This window comes from Orbicella faveolata, unplaced genomic scaffold, assembly GCF_042242905.1.
Source record: "Orbicella faveolata isolate gen_17 unplaced genomic scaffold, um_ofav_v1 contig_1, whole genome shotgun sequence".
Taxonomy (NCBI): domain Eukaryota; kingdom Metazoa; phylum Cnidaria; class Anthozoa; order Scleractinia; family Merulinidae; genus Orbicella; species Orbicella faveolata.
In genome coordinates this window covers 7,365,001-7,385,000 of record NW_028301536.1, presented here as the reverse complement: position 1 = coordinate 7,385,000, position 20,000 = coordinate 7,365,001, and the positions used below count along the sequence as shown (strand labels likewise).

Below are 20,000 nucleotides of genomic sequence, written 5' to 3'. Positions count from 1 at the left end.
TCGCCGTAACTAGGTTATCACATATTTTCATCATTATCCGTGTAATTAATAGTTTGCTAGGTGAGCAAAGTTGATTCAAAGCCATTTGTCTTGAACTATAATATTATGTAACTGTGGATAGTGAGGGGCATTGGAGCGGTAGCCAGGATTTCATGTCATTTGTAGAACGACTGAACAATGCATGTTTCGTGTATGAAATGTATGACAAATTAAACAACTAAGGCATAAAATGAATTTACTATCATTTACAAACTACAGAGACAAAGCGTATGACTTAATTGATGTGTTCCTTTGGTGAGAGAAGAAATAAAATGACATTTGGGAAACAGCTGTTTGGAAAAAATGTTGTGTGATGACTTTGGGTAAAGTAATTTGATATGTTGTTTTGACCATGTATAAATTAAAACTTTGACTGGCTTATTTGAAAGAGCTTTATGTATGTTCCGAGATTCTTGTATGAAAACTTCTTTTAATTTAATGAAGAAAAAGTCAGCTGCCATGCTATTTGGGAGTGAAGCGCTTCTAAGTCAGTTGCTTACATTGTATAAGTTCAAACGCCAGTTCTAATATTTTAACATGACATGAAGGAACACGCCGCATCTGCAGTCTACCGTGAAAAAGTGCGTCTTCATCTACAATGTAATTATAAACAGCTGTGGCTAAATTTTGGTACAATTAATGATTTGTCTCGTTATTTATGGATACAGAATTTCCAAGGGGTAGGGGAGCCCAAGTAGAAAAATCATGGAAATTCCAGGGGGTGGGGCAGTACGGTGAAGCACCCCTGGAATGGAAAATCCTGGGGGGTGGGTGGTCAAACTGGAAAAAACCTTCTGTAGGGGGTATGGATATTTTCTGGAATCACACATTGTCCCAGAAATATCCATAGGTTTACTTCCTCCTGTCCCCCAAATCCCTATGGAAATTCTATTTTATACTTTATACTTGGCCCCCTTCCCCCTTGGAATTTCCAGTAACCTTTTTGCGGTAGGTATGGATATTTTCTATGACCACACAATTGTAAATCAGGCAACAGATATGAACATGGTCAAGGGGGATGTTAACTTTGCTTTATTAACTTTAAATAGGCATCTCTCCAATGATGTGAAAATACCGCTGTTAAATTGTTTTGTAGACATGCACCTTCTGTAGTAGCATTAAACCGAAACAGAGAAGTGGAAAATATGGAATAAAGATATTGATACATAATTTTGTTTATTAGAGTTTTTACCGTCAAACCAAGTGAAGTGTACCCCTCAAGATTACATTAATGATTTTTGAAATGGCTGGCGTGCTCAATATTCAAATAACCAATTCATTATTGCATTCTTGAAACGACTAGCGGGTTCAATATTCAAGTAATCAATTCATTAATGTAATCTTGAGGGGTACGCTTCACTTGGTTTGACTGCAAAACTATTCTATGGTGTATGGCAGGCAGGTTGCTCTCCTCATGGCCTAATTATAGTTAATTATTGTCAAAAGTGGTTTTCTATATCTTGTAGAAGTTCTCCTTTTTTTAGTGTTGATATGCAGTAATTTATTTCTATACAGGTTCACCTTGTGATACTAAAGTTGGCTTAGACAGACGAACATTTGTGTTCAAGCATGGTATTCAAATATTGAATGATGGTGATCTCAGTAATAAGGTAATATTTCTGTACATCTGTAGTTGTACCTGTACTTGAAGTAAATATTAATGTTGTGCTTGGTATCCAGTTCACCACAGTGATGAGATTTAAAATCCTACATCATAAACAGACCCCAGGGTAATGATTTTATAGACTTCTCATTAACCTATACAATAAAACACATAAATGTTGCAGTTCCTAGAGAGGTATGTTCAAATGTTTGTAATAGGCAAGCGCAAAAAAACCACACGATAATAGATGACTTAAAGGGGGGATCACTGCTCTGCAATAGGTGTGACAGGCGAACTCCCATTGCATGACCAAAGCCTAACTTATCTTCCCAGCAGTAAAACCCCCACTGGATTGGACAAGTCGGCAAAAGGGGAAAGCTTAACTCTAAATGGCATTACGAACTAAAACCTCTGGCCAGCGTCGTGCTAGAGTGTAGACATTTGTGGCTTGCTCGTTAGCCTACTATATCCCCGGCACTACAAGCCGACACCGCTAGATGTGCTGGATTGAATTGGGTAAAACGAGAGCAAAATAGCACCACTGAATAGTGAAAAACAAAGCTTGGGAAAGTCACTGCGAGACTTAACTGATAGCGTCATAGAGAGGTGAACCCAGTTTATTCAAATACATGTAATAACAACAATCAAGCCTCCAAAGGGAAGAAGGGTGGGTTGCAATTTAGAAGATTAAATAATCCTTACAGTACCACTCAAAAGTAAGTTACCACCCTCTTGCGAGACAAGAGTCTCGTCTCACAAGAGCTTAAAAAAACTGTAAGTGTGGCTGCCTGAACTTCTCGCGAGATTTTAATAGCCTATTGTAAAGCAAACAATGCAGCAACAACACAGCAAACCTTTGTGCAATCTGACAAAGCTTTGCTTGCGAGCGCCGACGCTGGATTTCCGATGTTTACCACGTTCATAAAAGATGTAACTCCAGAAATTTTACAACCTACTTGGCTTGAGAATGGTATCTGTGAAAATATACCCTGCAAATTTTTCAGTTTTCGATCAAAAACATATCGATGACTTCCACATTGTCCAGACCTGTACGCTGAAATTGTTTCTTTTGCTGATCGATCCCAGCGGCTTCTTTCGCCAAGCGAACGCTGCATAAGGCTAGTGAATGATACTAAAGTTGAAGCTAGAACTCTTTATAGCCAGACAGCTGTCTGGGTTTAGGCCAATTGTGAATTATGTACCATAGAAAGTGAAGATCTTATGCAACTTTGAACGAGACATGAATGGATATATATGTAAAAAAAACCAGCCATAGAAAATAGGTGATATTGCTGTACTAGACACAGGGTGAGATGAAATTCAAAAACTCCACTTGCCCTTTGGGCAAGCTTTAATTTCATCTTACTAGCCCAACTCTCCGAGGAACTAGCCTGAAATTATTTTATTAATAAGGATAATTAAATCAATTTAATATGCAAAAATAATGTTAATTAATAATATGGAGCTTAGATAAACTAATTCTCTTCGATTGCCCTTTTGAATTAAACCATATACAGTAAAACATTTAGAACACTTAATGTGTGGTTCTAGAGAATATCCATACCCCCCACAGAGGGTTCATTCCCAGTTTGACCCCCAGTCCCCAGGATTTTCTGTTCCAGGGGGCTTCACATTACTTCCCCCATCCCCTGGAATTTCCATGACTTTTTTACTTGGGTCCCCATACCCCTTGGAAATTTCATATCCATAAATAACAAGACCTAAATCATTCATTTTAATCTCCTAGGTACTGTAATAAAATTTAGCCGCAGTTATTCATGCTTATATTGTAGATGAAGACACAAAGCAGCATATTTTTTCACAAACAAAATTATTGTAAACCTTGATTTATTTTGGTGTCATGACTTACGTTATTTTACCGTACATTATTTATGGAGATATTTACTAGGTCAGGATTAAAGCTCCTGGGTGATGAAAGATTAAGGCTCTGAGATTTAATTTTCCAAAAAGTGACTGTGGAAAATTCGAGACGTAAATTCATGTCATGTTAACAATGAGTTTGAACTAACAACTGACTTAGAAGCATGTCACTCCCACATGGCATAGCGGCTGACTTTTTCTTCATTCAAAGAAGTTTTCGTACGAGAATGTAAGAAAGTATTGAAAATTTAAGCTCTTTTAAAAAACCCAGTTGAAGTTTTAATTTATGCATAGTCAAAACAACATGTTGAATTACTTTACACATGTAGTCATAGTGGGAAAGTAAAGCCGTCACAAAAAATGTTTTATTAAAACAGCTGTTTGCCAAATATCGCTGAAATTTTTCCTTCAGGAAAGGAATACGTCAATAATTAAAGTCATACGCTTTGTCTTATTTTGCAGTTTGTAAATGATAGTAAATTCATTTTATGCCTTAATGTTTTTAATTTGTCACATGTTTCATGTATGTGAAACACAGTTTGTTCAGTCGTACTATAAATAACCAAATGAAATCTTGGCTACCGCTCCAGCGCTCCTTGCTCAGGGTTTTCAAATTGAAATAAAGTAGCAGGAGGAAATCATAAAGTAGGTGGCGTACTCTAGGGATATGATAAAGGAGGCCACATGTAGAAGAGTGCCGGAATGGCTTACCCCCTCCTGCAGAGGGGGGGGGGGGGGGCGTTTGAAGACCCTGGACCAAAAAGTGATTTTGTTGGAGGCTATTGTACACTTTAAATATTTTAACAAGAGTTTATTAAAAATGTGCTCACTGCAAGTTGAATTTCTCTGGAAGTTCACTTCTAAAATACTTCATACAACTGTAATGCTTTTCGTTCCATCGGTACTTGTTACATTGCAGTATCAAGTTTGGCTTGCAATTAACTGTAGTAACATGACTCAGCTGTAATTTTATAAATAATATTATTTCAATTATGCAAGTTCAAGGAAAAAGGTTTTAATATGAAGATCGTTTTAGTTTTTGGAATGAAAAATAGCTGCAGATGAATCAGGTGGATTATCGTGAAAGGATTGAAGCGATTACCGGTGATATCTTTCCTGTCACATACATGAAGTATCACAAAAAATCAGCGATTTCGTTTCGTCTCGTTTCTGCTTTGATTTTTCGATATTTTTTGAGTTTTTGTTTGTCTTAAATTCCAAGGACTTTTGTGATGGAGGCCTTTATTGTTAAGACACCTTTCAAACCGTCACTTAGGATACGTTTGGAGTAACATTTCACGATGAAGACTGCTCTCACATTCACCACACAGATGCTAAGAGAGCTGGATCAATTTGTGGTCAACTTAGCTCAAATACTGGCCGATTGTTTTTTTTTTTGTCGTTTTAAAAACTGGAACAGCACATAATATTAGTTTACCTGTTTGCCTTGGTAAATTTTCAACAGTGCTAATTTTCAATAGTGCTTCGTTGTGGAAAATGTTCAGGTGCCGACAAAACTGATATATGTACATTTACGTAATGCCTGTCAAAAATTTTGCTCTTGCTTCGAAGTTCTAAAGGTATATTCATGTATAATAGCTGCACTGTTAAGATTTTCACCATTTTATTTATTTCCTCAAAAAAACCAGATCATAACAACGTTGGCAAAACAAAATTGTGCATTAATGAACTTTGCGACACAAAGTACCCGGTGCAAATGCTTGAAGTAGCCGGTGACTTGCGCTGGATGCCAGCTGATTTTGAAAACCCTGCTTGCTATTCACAGTCACATATGCTTCAAGCTCTGCTTCGGAGCTCTGGTGAAGCTGCGAAGGCTATAACCCCCTAGGTGGTGGATTCATCGGGTTACTGAAACCGAAACTACGGAAAACTTTGCCCAGTCTCTATTGCAAGTAGAGATCAAGCAGGGATCATGAGAACTGAATTATGACCATAAGGTGAGAACGAGAATGAAGTGAAGCCCCCAGATGAAGTTGCTCTCTCCGAAACTCAGAACCTGAATAGGACAATGGGATGTGCAAACCCTATAGAAGTCTGGAAAGTTGGTGCAACGTTAACTGGCCGTAGAAATGAGGATGTACAAAAAGGACCCAGAAGGAGTGGTTGTCTGACGAGACATACAGGAAGATTGAAGAAAGACCAAAGGCCAAACCCATACTGAATGATGCTTGAATGAGACAAGGAAAACGTGAAGCAAATAGATACTACAACGAGAAGAATAGAGAGGTTAAGAAATCAAATCAAAGAGACAAAAGGAACTTGATTGAGAGTATTGCACAAGAAGCAGAACACGCGGCTAAGAACAATGATCTGAGAACCCTATATATGACAACATGGAAACTTAGCGGGATAAGATGCAATCAAAATCGCCCTATTAGAAGTGAAGATGGAACTCTCGATGAAAATGGAAGACCAGCTTCAGCGATGGATGAGACATTTTGAATCCGTATTGAACAGACCAGTGCCAAGCCAATTACCAGATCCCCGACCTGCAGACGTTCCCCTGAGCATCAACACGGGACCTATTTCCAGAGGAGAAATTAGAACAGCCCTCACTCAACAGAAGAATGCCAAAGTTCCAGGGGTAGATAAAATCCCTCCTGAAGCATTGAAGGAGGTAGGTCCTTGTACTGTGGAAGCACTGCATAGAATTTTCAATTTCGTATGGGAGAAAGAAGAGATTCCAGACAACTGGAAGAGAGGTCTTCTAGTAAAGCTGGCGAAAAAAGGCGACCTTAGTTTGTGTGGTAACTGGAGGGGAATAATGTTGCTCTCAATACCCAGCAAAGTCTTAACCCAGGTCATATTGAACCGAATGAAGGTGTTTGTTGACGACGTCCTGAGAGATGAGCATGTGGGATTTAGAAAGGATTGTTCTTGCATCGATCAAATTTTCACACTGAGGATCATTGTAGAACAAACAAACGAGTGGTCATCCCCCTGTGCTTGTTATTCTTGGATTTTGAGAAAGCCTTCGATTCTCTGGATAGGAAGGCTATGTGGAGGATTCTTCGTCATTACAGTGTACCTAATAAAATCATCAACATGCTTAAGGTTCAGTATCAGGGCATCACTTGCCAAGTACTTCATGCAGGAACTATGACCGAGCCCATCAAGGTCAAGACTGGTGTGAGACAGGGATGCCTTCTTTTGCCATTGCTGTTCCTTGTGGTACTTGACTGGGTGTCGAAGAACGCATACGAGGGTAAACGTTTGGGACTCCAGTGGTCACTGACCCAATGCCTAGAAGACTTGGACTATGCTGATGATCTTTGCTTACTAACACACCGACTGGCTGATATGAAAGTGAAAGGGGAAAGATTACAAGAGACTGGTGGTCAGGTAGGGCTCAAAATCAACATCAACATCAAGAAAACAAAGGAGATGCGAATTGGTGTGAGGCAACAAGAATCATTGGAACTTCATGGGGAAGCTGTTGAAAGAGTGTCCAAGTTCACGTATTTGGAAACATCATCAATGAAACTGGTGGAACTGACGTGGACATAACAGCCAGGATAAGAAAAGCGCAATCGACATTCTAGATGCTTATGCCTGTGTGGAAGGAAAAATGTATTAGATTGCAAACAAAGCTCAGGATTTTCAGTATGAATGTGAGGTCTGCCCCTGTGTATGGTTTGGAAACCTGGAGATCAACGAAACTACTGATCAAGAAATTGCAGACGTTTATCAACAAGTGTTTATGGAAGATCTTGAATATCCGTTGGCCAGAGGTCATTTCAAATGAAGAACTATGGGAAAGGACACAGCAAAGTCGTATAGAGGAGAACATTAAGAAAAGAAAGTGGAACTGGATTGGGCATATGCTACGGAAGCCTGAGAATAACATCACCTGTTCTGCCCTCGAGTGGAACCCTCAGGGGGTTCAGAAGAAGAGGCCGCCCAAAGCAATGCTGGAGGTGAAGTGTGCAAGATGAGCTCGCCAAGAAGAATATCACTTGGATAGAGGCAAAGAGAACTGCCAAAAATAGAGTCAGGTGGTCCATGGTTGACATCCTATGCTCCCCATTAGGAGCGAAGATGGCCTAATGTAATGTCATATATGCTTCAAGACATATGCTTACTTGAGCAAACTATTAACTACACGGATAACAATGAAAATATGTGATAACCTTGTTACAGCAAGTTTTTGTCTTGCACCGCCGCCGTGCTGTCAGGACATGTGATCAGGAAAAAAAATTGACTTCAGTTGCTTAAATTTTACATTTTACTCTATCTTAGAAAAACATTCCCATTGTTTCACTTTCTCTCACTAACTGTCTGTTAAACACAACATATGAAGTTTGCCATTAGGAAAAAAGAAAACAAAAAAACCCAAGCAACAGTGTTTCACTCATGTCCACTTCATGCTTGCCCATCGGGCTACCTGTGATAAGACAGCGCTAGCGTGACCGATCGTTTCACTAGTCCCGGGCTATCGGACAGCCTTTTCGTCACTTCCTGTAGGCAATGTTGAAACATGTATTTATGAAAAGGCAAGTGTTCATTGTCTCTTTGAGTTAAGAAAGACAAAAGAATCCATTGCGTTCCATTTAACTATTACACTTATAAATAACAGTAATGACCAAGCGGGGGCCTAGAACGTCATGCTCCATTATCTGTGCTTTAAAGACTTGTTTTAAAGCCTTATTTAGATGGTATTACACTTGAGCTGACCATTATTTGTAGGTAGTTATTTGCAGGCTACGTGGTGGGCTCTGGGCTGGTAAAAAGAATAAAAATGCATTGAATCATAACTGACTTTCTCGCACTGTAACTAATTAGTCTCCTGTTTTTAGATTATGTCATTCGGTTTTACTTTTGACTCAGTTTTGGTAGTTTTCTGGTGTTATTGAAAAATCAAGAAGAATCAAAGGAGCAACTGGATCCAAGATGGCACCTGCTCCGATTCAAGACTTTTAGAGTGTGTTCATTGTCACACAAATTAAAAAATAAAATCAAAAACCATTCAGTGGATAAAGTCAAGAAATTGTGATATTATAGACAAAAAATAAAAAAAGGTAGTTCTCCAAGTGTAAGGTGCGTGTGTTGTCCCAAAGTTGAGATATTCGTGGAAATGTTCCGCGCAAAATTATAGAACCTAGTATGGAGCCGCCATGTTGGTGGACCTCCTTAGTCCTCCAATATGGTGGCTGGAAAATAGTGTTAACATCTGGGACTTACTTTGGCTATCTAGTTGACTGATTATCTGAACCCAACCAAAAAACATTTACACAAGCACTTTTCCTAATACTCTAACCCTTAAAACGGCTGAAAATCATGAGATCCATGCCCCTAGCCATGTTGACCACGAGAAAAGAGTTGCATGGTTTTCTATTTCTATGCATGCATGTGCAGTGTTTCCGCCAGAGCGCGCCATTGCGGGAATCCCGCGCTGCAATCAGAGATGGCCCCCAGAAAAACTAGAAAAGGGCCAATTTGGCCCTTTCCTTTTACAAGAGTTCAGGCTTAACACAGGCATAGTATTTAAAAGCCATCCCAGGGCTCGAAATTGCGATCGATATGGTCGCCAATGCAACTAACATTTCATCCTTGGCGACCAAAAACTTCCAAATGGCTGGCCATGTTTGAAATCGCCCTTTAATGCATTGCAAACCCTTGATCATTGACTATGTCATGTATGCCTAAGGACTGTTCTTTTGTAATGTACAGATCCTTTATACTAGTATCTGATTCAAAAGAAACTTTATTGAGTTGAAACACTTCAAAAAGCACTTATTAAATTTTATCACAGATCCTAATAAACTGCTTTACTTTCCTTGGTACCCTGATGCATTTTTTCCTTCTGTAGCTTTCAATTTATTGGCCCCTTTCCTAAAAAAATTGCCCCCTAAAAAAGGTCTTCAGGGTCCACTTTGGCCCTCAAGTAAAATTTTCTGGCTGAAACACTGCATGTGGTTCTGTTCCTATAGTTATGGTGCTCCGCTTGGCAGCCCTTTGGGCCGCCGGAGCTCCGCTATTACTGAAATACAATGTCTTGTTATCTGTAAGAACATTTACTTATTCACGAGTTTGCTTTAAACTTGTTTTAACAGGTTGCTTCTGAAGTTGTGGGATTTTTACTAATGGAGGTAAGAAAAGCAGAGGGTTCTGACTTCATAACAAAATGTTCTAGGTTGATAAGAGTAATAAACAGATTGCTTTTGGTGTCAAAGGTAAGGTTTTGCATTACTAACATTAAGGCATTGGCTTGAATCACTCTTGCAACTTTGTTGTCCAATCAGAAGTAAACTAGAAGAAGAAGAAGAAGAATAGCACTTTATTTAATGAGGGTAGAAACAATTTACAGTTAGCACTGACAAGCTAGTGGCCCTCATTACACTATACATAAATCTAATACCTAAATAAAATGACATAAGACTAAATACTGAGTAAAGTTGACTTAAGAAATAGAGAAATGGTTCAGCCCTATGTATGAATCCTTAAGATAATTTAGTACATAATTTGCTGAAAAAGCTTAACATTCTTACTGGATGTAATATTGATAGGGAGCTTGTTCCACTCTTTCACTGCCATGACTGCTGACTACACTGGAACCAGTCTTATCCTGAGTCACTTGCACACATGTGACTGTTCACTGGAAAACATAGTTTAACGCTTATCCGTTAAACGGCTAAAAACTAACGGATAACTAATGGATAGTTAATGGCCTTCAAAGCATTCTAACGCTCTGTGCTAGCATTCTAACGGCTGGCAAGTTCTGCCTAACGGCTCGTTACAACTTTCTAACGCTTTGCCCTAACAGTCTAACGGCTTAGTAATCCTGCCTAATGGCTCATGAAAACGATCGGCAACGGTTTAACGGCTGAGAAAAAAATCCAATGGATAACGGTGAAAGTGCCTTAACGTTTGCATTTGATCTGCTTGAGCATTAGCAATTGGCGCCATGCATACTGTACAGCCAAAGAACAGTTTTATAAATCGCTACAGAAAAGGGTCAATATCCCTACGGAAATTTAATGCCAATTACATTTATAGCCGTGAAATGGAAACACTACTCAAAACAATCGCTAAATTAGTTGAGACATGGACCCATGGCCTCGGATAAAGTCCGATGTTAGTGAGATGCTAGCAAGCGAAAAAGCCAAATCACGACTAATAAGTTTTGTATCGGCATGAATTCCATAATCACTTCATAGCACAATGCATTGCAACGCGATGGTTCATGCTGGACATGTCAGTTTAACATTTGTCGCGACCTGACGTGACAAAGCTTGCGTCATTGGTAAAGTGTTGGTTCTGATAGTCAAAGTCAACAGCATGTCAAAATAGTCGTTAAAACATTCCCCATGAATTGAAAAGTTTTGAAACCAGTCTCTTGAATTACACTGTAAACAACTTTATGCAAATTTCATACTCAATGTGGACAACCCCAAAGTTCACTACAAGCATTTTGTCATCTTTGGCGGAAGTCCTTAGTCGTGCATCCCAGTGTATCAAAATAGTCATAAGAACATCCCGCTGCAATTAATTTTTGGAATGAACTACACTGTAAACATTCTGCCAGAATTAAAAAGTTTTGAGCTTACAGTAATCTCTTGAATGACAATGTAAACAACTTAATGCAAATTTCATACTGAACTGTGGATGACTCCAAAGTTTTACAAGCGTTTTGTCATTTTCGGTGTCATTTGATCGATTCATTCACGTCATACTTTATCGGTGAATAGCACACAGTTTTGTCGAATCTCAAGCTAGATTATTAAATGCATACAATAAACCTGGAATTAAGTCACTCATCTTATTCCCTCTTCAACTACATCACTCACTTAGTCTCCGTGATCCTAATGAGACTATCCCTGGTGCTCGCTCGCTTTAATACCCCATTAGATGTCATGCATTTGCACTGTAGCTTATGAAGTCAACTTCAGGCCGAGACATAGCTCACGTCTTGCAATACACGGATTTCTTTACTTATAACCTTTGCTGGGCTCTTCTAACGGATAGCAAACAGTTAAATTACCGTTTAATGGATGCTAATTTTTTCTAATGGCCCTGCAGTGGTAGGCTTTCTGTTGTAACGGTATGATGCTAATGGCTAATGGATACAGGCTAACAGCTAACACTTGCACTATCCCCTCTAACGTTTTGACTTTTACTGCTAACAGTTAAGTTAACGCCTGTAACGTTTATGAGAAAATTTTCTAATGGGTAACTAACGGATGGTTAACGGTTTGGCTCGTCTAACGGATAAGTGTTAAAGTATGTTTTCCTGTGAACGGTCGCATGTTCCTGTACTTCTTGCTGGCCAGATAAATCTGCTTAAAGTTGATATTGATTTACCGACATGTATCATAGAGTGGTTTTCAATTGAGTGTCAAAAGTAATCAGGCAATTACTTTGATTTTGGTTTTGGTTTTACTACCGTTTAAGATTGGCTTGGGTAGTCTAATTGGTAAGTAGTTTCAATTGCTTTCGGTTTTACTATGCTCAATTGAAGACAGCTTGATATAAAGTCATACTGTTTGTGGTTTATATACTTTTCTACAGACAAAGATTTTTCAATCAAATGTATACACACATATTATGTATTTGTTAAAGGACTGTGTACATGTACCTGTATCTATTTACAATTCAGCAGCATTTTTCTATTTATGATGGTACCGATGCTTGTGTTTTAGTTGGATGCATTCCCTGGTAGAACTCTTGCGGAACTAGCAGACCTGTTCTTAAATGCCATCAAGAGTGGTTCTCTGAGCAATGGAAAGTGAGTAGCCCGTTGAAGAAACATGAATCAAAAATGTTGTACAAAACAAAGTAAAGTACTTTAATAAAGCAAACAATAACAACTGAAGTAACATGAATTTGCCATGAGGGTCTCTTGATTTTTCTTCTGTTTGTTTGTAATTATTTACTTTGTATTCCACTATGTTGCGTCTTTTTGGCTTGTTTGTCTCGCTACTTAGGTGAGGGTAGTTCTGAAAAGAACTGTAGTTAGTTACTGACGTTTCGACAACCTAAGGGGAAGTCATATTCAGAGTCAAGTGAAGAGTATTTGTCAGTCGATGATGTTTTAAGTCTGGTCTGTTGAAAGTGATTGGTCAGTTTAGCCATGATGGTATTGGCTGAAAGACTCATGTACCCTCACCCAGACGATCACACTATACGAACTACTGATACTCATGGGTTCAAACCATTTCTACTAGTTGAAAAAATAAGCCCTGTATTCATGCAGGATTTGGTTAAGGGCTGTGAAAGTCATTTGGCAGAACATACATACTCATGTATGCACATACATCTGTCATTGTTTTGACACCTGCCAACTAGTGTAAATATTGATGAAATGACACAGCTATCAAGTCATTTGTTTAAGATACACAATGTATAACAATGTCTTATTTTGATCTTTAACAGATCATTAGAGCTGTTCCCCAAGATATTGTCTGCTGTAGCAGCCAAGGAATTCATCCCAATGGTGGGAGGTATGATTGATTGACCATTAAGTTCTTTACTAGTGCTGAGTGATGCATTTAGTATTAAAAAATTCTGCTGATATACTAATCTGATTAGTAGAGCTCTCATGCACTTCTGCCATAAGTGTGTATTGGCTGGAGGTCACATTTATAATGGAAGCGTTTTAGCTTTTCTCCAATGTTGAAGAAAGTTTAGAAATATTACTGGAGTATTCAGTTCCTTAGAGCAGTAATTATAAGAAAGGAAATTGACTGTTATGTGACTAAAAAACCTTTAAAAAGTTCTTATGAACATATAAGCCTGTAAAAATATCTGCAAGTTTCACACAACAATTCAGTCTGTGAGCAATTTAACTTAAGGGTGAAGTTAAATACCACTTAATATATAACCACCAATGAAATACCAGGTGAGCTTTTGCACAAAAACATGTATGATATATGATATCTTCACACAAGAAGGATCATGTGTACTAAAGGCACTCCTTCAGTGCTAAGAAAATCTGTCACTTGGTAGACTTTTGCTCTGCTCCACTGAATTTTGGTTAAAACAACTTGTATTGGGTTGAACAGTTTCTTCTCTGGGAAGAAAAACACATGGCACAGAGTTTTCCAACCACTTGAAAAACAGTTGAGGTGAGAAAGCTGCAGCAAAACTGCAGGCATTTTTTCCTTTGAGCACTTTGTTATCAAGTTCTTCAAATCAACTCTAAATAAAGACTGCTTTTCATTGAAACAAAGACTGCTTTTCATACAAGACTTGGAAAGAGTGAATGAATTTTTATGTTTGAATTAACATGTGAAATTTTTATCCAGTTTTGTTAAGTACTAGATTGATGCCCTCATTTGTCATGTAAAATACTATCGCATGACAGAAATTGTCACTTGTATATTATTAATAAGTAATTAAATGAATTTTTTTCGTGCAATGTGGAATAAATAATGTAAACCATTTGTAAATTTTTCAAAGACTTCAAAGTGCACTTGCCCTACAGGCTCATGCATGTTTTTAGTCTTTGAAAAATTGCTTCCTATTGAATTTGATATTTCAGGTTTTGCCATAGATACATCCCTGTTTCAACTTCTATAACTATATTCCAGTATAGCAAACAATGCCCATCAAATAATTATGCAGAAAATAAAATGTTTTTCTTCTCTTGCAATCGAAAACTTGTGTTTAACTTTGTAAATGTAGATGGTGGAGGTGAAATGGCAGGCCAGGAATATAAAAGGCATCTCCTCAACACTCTTTGTTCAAGCAGGTATTAAATGCCTTTCTTATAGTTATTAAATCAAGTTAACTTTCTTTTCAGTCAGTTGAGTTTTGAGTCAGACAAGTAATGCAATTTGGCAGAATGGTGTAGAGAAGTATTACATTAATGCTACAACCCAGAAGGAAGACACAGTGAAAACCTTTCCTACAGAGCAACACTCAGAGGAACACCTCAGGGTTTTGGCTATTGTTATCATCAGATACTCTTTTGTTCCTCCTTTTCTGGCTCTACTGTACATAATGGTAATATCCACTGACATGTAAAACCGAGACAAGTAATAATTTTGAATGATTGATTGCTTCCCCCTGAGAGGTGAGTATTGCTTATTATTTCACTTTCTAATACAGTGGAACCCTGCCTTTTGGCCACCCTGTTAATGCAGCCACCTTGTTTTTACAGCCGCTTAATTCTGGCCCGAACAAAAGCTCAGTTAGTCATTTTCTTATTTAAAGAATCCCTTTAATATGGCCACCCAGTTAATATGGATAGATTTTTGTGGCCCGTTGGTGACCAGATTAACAAGGCTCCACTGTACTACTCTTACTAACTATGCTGAAATTCTACTCCATCATGTATGGCTTATTGACCAAGTGTGAGGTCAAGATGGCAGGATATTGGCCAAGTTCTTTTTTTGCGTGTTTATGTACCGAGATGGAGTCGAGGTCCATAAACTCGCAAAAAAAGAGCGAGGCCAATATCCAGCCATCTTGACCGAAGAAGCTTGGTTAATAAAGGATTTATTATATGGCTTTAGGGGAAATTTCTCTTGCGGGACATGGCGGGTAGTCCCGAGCGGGCAAGATAGCTCCATCTTGCCCGCTTGGGTAGCCAATCACAGCACAGGATTTGATTCATTTTGCCCTCTCATGGAGCTAGCCATATAATAAAAATAATTCTTCCACAGCTGTAAGCAGTTTCTATTTTAAAAGGTAGAACTGTATTTGTAACACGTTATTAATTGAAAGTTGATAACTGTGTCTATGTTTTTTATTATTTTTCATCTTATTTTCAGATGGGATCCACAATGTGCAATTCATTTGGCTGCCGTCTTCAGGTAAGTCTATGTCACCTTGCATGTCTATATATCACTAACAATCAAGGGTTGGATTATTGTGTTACAATCTGAGTCTAGATTTAGTAATTTAAGTGTTAATTTTTTGTGTGTGATTAGTCTAATCTAAGATTGCTATCTAAACAGTCCATCTAGAGAGGTGGACTGTTGGAATTGTATCTGAGTCCTGTTCTAAGAGGTTCATACCATTAAGCAAACATTTCTGTATCTTAGGTAGTTCACTAAATGGAACAAACCACAATACCAGATTTAGTTTTTTTCTGGTACAGATTGAGATTTTTGTCCTGAAAGATCAGTAGAAGTAATATCAGTCTCTAGTTAACAAACTGATGTCAGTTTTCCATGCATCTGTCCTGTTATTGATCATGAATTTTGTCATAACATTGTCAAAGTAGCTGTGGATCCACAAGGTGATAGCCAAGTGGATCCGCATCACCTCGTGGATCCGCAAACTACTTTGACAATGTTATGACGAAATTCATTGTCAATAACAGGACAGACCCATGAAAAACTGATGTCAATTTGTTTTTTACGATAACAAATTGTCAAACTGTCCGCTCTTGCTTGTTGATGCTTTGCATAAATCATAAATTCATGTGTCTATTCGCTCATTGACAGTGAAAATTAGCCAATAAGTGCTTAGAATTTCTGCAGTTATCATAAAAAATACATGTTGATAATAATAAAAAATGTTTTCTTTTGCTTGAAACACTTGACGTTCCCTATTGCTTCTCTATAATACTTGTAAGTATGATCATCTAGATCTAGGGTTTCCAACAGATGACTCAGTCTGTACATTGACATTGGCCATTGGATTCCGCTCGAAATTCAAGTAATAAGTGCAAAAATTACTAATAACCTACTCAGCATGGTAACATTTTGAATGTTATTTGAAGCATCTCACTTAAATTCATAAGTCAGCCAGCATTTAAATTCTCAAGCATTCTTGAGAAAGTCAATGTCAAACCTTGTAAATAATTAAAACTGTGTCTTGCTTTGTTTTGAGCTAACAGGAAATTCCGTTATAATTAAAAATAATATGCTTGCCTTCAAACTCAATTTTCTCTCTGCTGAAGCTGACGTCCTGATAAGTTCTCCTTAACTGTGTTCAAAATTTTGCCATGCTTTGAGGTTTTTTGGTAACTTTATTTAGCTTTTATTGCATGAATGTTTGACGGGAACCACCGTAAGGCAAATGAGCATAATTATTGGTTAGTTCATTTCTTTCTAAGACCTGGACCTGGTTGTTCAAATTGCAAATAACGGTGTTCAATTCACCTGATAACTCACTCTCCAATGTATAGTGAAGCTTTTTGGCTAAATCCCGCAATAGACTATCTCCATTGTCTTTTTTGTTCTTGTAATACTACATGTGTAAATTTCATGTGATTTTAGGGATGTGCCAATGACTTCTGATGAGTTACGGTTTGTTATGGAGAAGATTGTAAGGTTAGAGCTAAAACACCTTTTTGTTTCATGGCACTGTAAGTTTTACATAAAAGCTTGCTTTAATTTTTGAATTTTAAACTTTCAAGATGTGGTTGAATGTTGTAATTGTTGATGACAGCACCTCAGTACTAATGCCAAGTTTCAGAAGAATATTTGGGGCTTCATTTAGGGTTGGGCACTGGGCAAGTTGACCAGCTGTGAGGATGATTTTGGCCGCCTGGTTTCATCAACCAGAGGAAAGTTTTTCTTATGATGTAGTTTGGTGCAAAAAGGTTTGCCCGCCTGTGAAAATCAATGAGACCCCTGGATATATCACAAGGCAGGAAAAATAAATTGAAATCCAGTTGCCCAGTGGGCCAGTACATTTCTGTTTTCAGTTGCCCCCACTAAAATATTACTTGCCCACCAACCACCAACCTTCCATTTTCACTTGCCCAAGAGCAAAATTTACTTGCCCTGGGCAATTGGGCCTGTGCTTTTTCCTGCCCTGTATCAACTTAAAAATTTCAACAGTCAGGTCTTGCAGGATGTGTCAGTGGTAAGGCAAGGTTGCCAGTTGCACGACCTGTTTCTGTTTTATATCTTACCAGCAAATTTTGCTGGTAACTTATAAATTCATTTTTTACTTGGTGTTGTCCTTGGCGTTGCTGTCATGGTTGCTTAAGCTCCCTAATATCTGCATTGTGAAGGACCTTCTTGCAAACTTCATTTCATCCATCTAGGTGTAGTGATAGCTACTATTTAAACAGTAGAGTGTTTCTGTATGGGCTGATAGTTGCTCTGCAGAAATTTGATGTTCTTAAAACAAATATTTGCCCGAGAAGCGAAGCTTCAAGGGCAAATATGCTAGTTTTAAGAACAACAAATTTCCAAGGGGCAACTATCAGACCGATAGTTCTGGGACATAAACACTCTACTGTCTTTATTGTTCACCACTAAAGTTTCTTCCACGTGCCAGTTAAAAAATCATATCGAATTATTTTCAACTTTTTTAGATGAAAGCCGTGAAAGCCAAATGTAAAATTTAAAAAGGAAAATAAACAAAACCCACTTAATACAATTTCATTTGTTTATATATTTTTGTTGTAAGCTTGCTTGTTTACAGAACATTTTTCACACACAAGTACTATCCTTCCGGGTATTTTCCTCAGATGGGCACTATGGGCTGATAGTGTCTCTCTGTGGATGAACACTATTGTGTCACATGATCAATTTAAACCAATAAGAATCGGAGAAAATTTAGTGGTGAACTATAATAGTCAATAGTACTGGTGTCAATATTGGTCTTCATATTGTAGAGCAATGAGAGACCTTGATTTTCAAGAGCTTCCTCCACTTGTGTATCAGCTACTGCTGCTTTCTACAAAGGTATTACATCATTTCTAATAGTGTTAACATATTATACCAGATGGTACATGTAATTCAAGGACTAAGCCTGAGTGTGTTTGATAGCAAAGAATATCAGTCGTTGTTTATCTCATTAAGGGTCACAAGCAGCTAGTTCTGGAGGGAATAACATCCTTTTTTAACAACATGGACAATACATGCCGTAAAGAAGACAAAGAAGATAGGTGAGTTATTTTACCAGTATGTACATGTAAGAGGAAGCAATCTCTGTAAGTTGACATATGACCAGTCATGTCAATTGACCACTGCTTGCCTTGCGTAGGAAATTTGTTATTTACAGAGAACCTGTCTTAGAAAGTAAGAAGCTTTAATTTGAAATGTGAAAGTAGGCTTTCCAATCACAGGAATTGCAATGTTATTTAAAAAAAACTAAACAAATAAACAGGCCTTCTGATATGTCCATGATTGCCCTATTTTGCATAATAGATCTCAAATCGTATGTGCACATGTAATAATAATATTTACAAATAATACTGTAAAATCCCATGTTAAAGCCCCCCTTGTTACAAGCTCCTCTAGATATAAGCCCTTCTATTTGCTAACAAAGATATTATTACGGATTAAGCCCCCTCGAATATAAGCCCATCTAATGTATAAGTGCGTTCCTTTTGCTTTTCTTTACAAACATTAAAATTTTTAATCAAAAGTTATAGGCTAATACAAGTGTAGGGTAATAGGGTAATAATAAGCCCACCCAAAAAAACCCTTATGAAGTTATATAAGCCCAGGACTTTGACGTGGGATTTTACGGTATTCAGTGCAAGAGTCACTTTAAATTCTTGATTTATTATGTTTTAATTGTCAGTTTTTACCCTGAGATCTTCTGCGTACAACAAGATTTTCTATGTTGTACTTTGTGATAGATTAGCTATTTTCCTTTGCAGCTCAGAAGTTCAGACATTGTCCAAGGATCAGTTGCGGCACATGGAAGGAACAGTGATCTTGCACATAACATTTGCTGTCAAACAGGATCAGGACTTGGGAAAGGAGTTTATTAAATACTTAAAGGTATTTAGAGGGCTTCAATAGAACTGAGCTATGATACCATTTGTTGTAGGGCAGAGTGAGCTCTCAGTCAGAATATTTCTCCAAAAATAGTATAGGATGCTGAAAAATTTATTTGTTTCGTTTAAAAAAAAAACGTACATTCAATTTGAGTATTGACTAAATCATTTTGTAATAACATTGAGGACATGCTGCAGTTTGTGATAAAGCAAGTGGTGTCATGTTGTGGTTTTTATTTTAAATCCAGGGGGAAATATGCAGTGAATTAAATTTAGAAAGCACATGTTTCAATGCTCCAACATGCTGAAAACTCTTTTAACTTTTGCTCTACAAGGAAAAAAAAACACCAGAGAAAATATTGCCTACAGACAATGCAAAGATATTTAAATATAATCATCTTTTTAAGGTTACTGTAGACCTTCAGGGTTGCCTTCCGAGAAAACCTCAGTAAACCATATATCATTGTAAAGCAAATAAACTGAAACTAAATCAGAAAATAACAAAATACGGTCCTTTGCCAGTTCTCTTTCAGTAGGCATGCACAAACCTCTAAACACAAAAATAACTGTACTTGCTAAACTGAATTACCAGCCTTGGTGTTACCGCGGGCATCTAAACTGTCTGGATTATGTCACTCAGGAGATGATGGCCTAACAAAGTGTGTGAGGCTTTTTCGATATTTCTGTTGGTAGCTTAGAAAATCCCTTTTAGGGACAGGGCCTACTTTTGTTAGTGCGCATGCATTCTGCGCATCACACAAGGCATGTTTAAGCACCATGTGCATGCTGGGGTTGACATTGATGCAATCAAGTACACTACCA

The 20,000-nt window shown here is 37.8% G+C and overlaps 1 protein-coding gene across 5 annotated transcripts in view; it reads left to right on the top strand.

The window, feature by feature from the left end:
- The window catches only part of LOC110054701 (Fanconi anemia group I protein-like), a 69,094-nt gene that overhangs the window by 6,801 nt on the left and 42,293 nt on the right, over positions 1-20,000 (top strand). For all 5 annotated transcript variants that reach the window (XM_089287258.1, XM_089287254.1, XM_089287248.1 and 2 more), the window contains 10 exons: positions 1,555-1,649; positions 9,598-9,633; positions 12,184-12,269; positions 12,917-12,984; positions 14,168-14,234; positions 15,259-15,300; positions 16,714-16,767; positions 18,066-18,135; positions 18,253-18,338; positions 19,059-19,182. In XM_089287258.1, the coding sequence (XP_089143384.1) occupies positions 1,555-1,649; positions 9,598-9,633; positions 12,184-12,269; positions 12,917-12,984; positions 14,168-14,234; positions 15,259-15,300; positions 16,714-16,767; positions 18,066-18,135; positions 18,253-18,338; positions 19,059-19,182 (728 nt within the window). The remainder of the gene's footprint in view (positions 1-1,554; positions 1,650-9,597; positions 9,634-12,183; positions 12,270-12,916; positions 12,985-14,167; positions 14,235-15,258; positions 15,301-16,713; positions 16,768-18,065; positions 18,136-18,252; positions 18,339-19,058; positions 19,183-20,000) is intronic.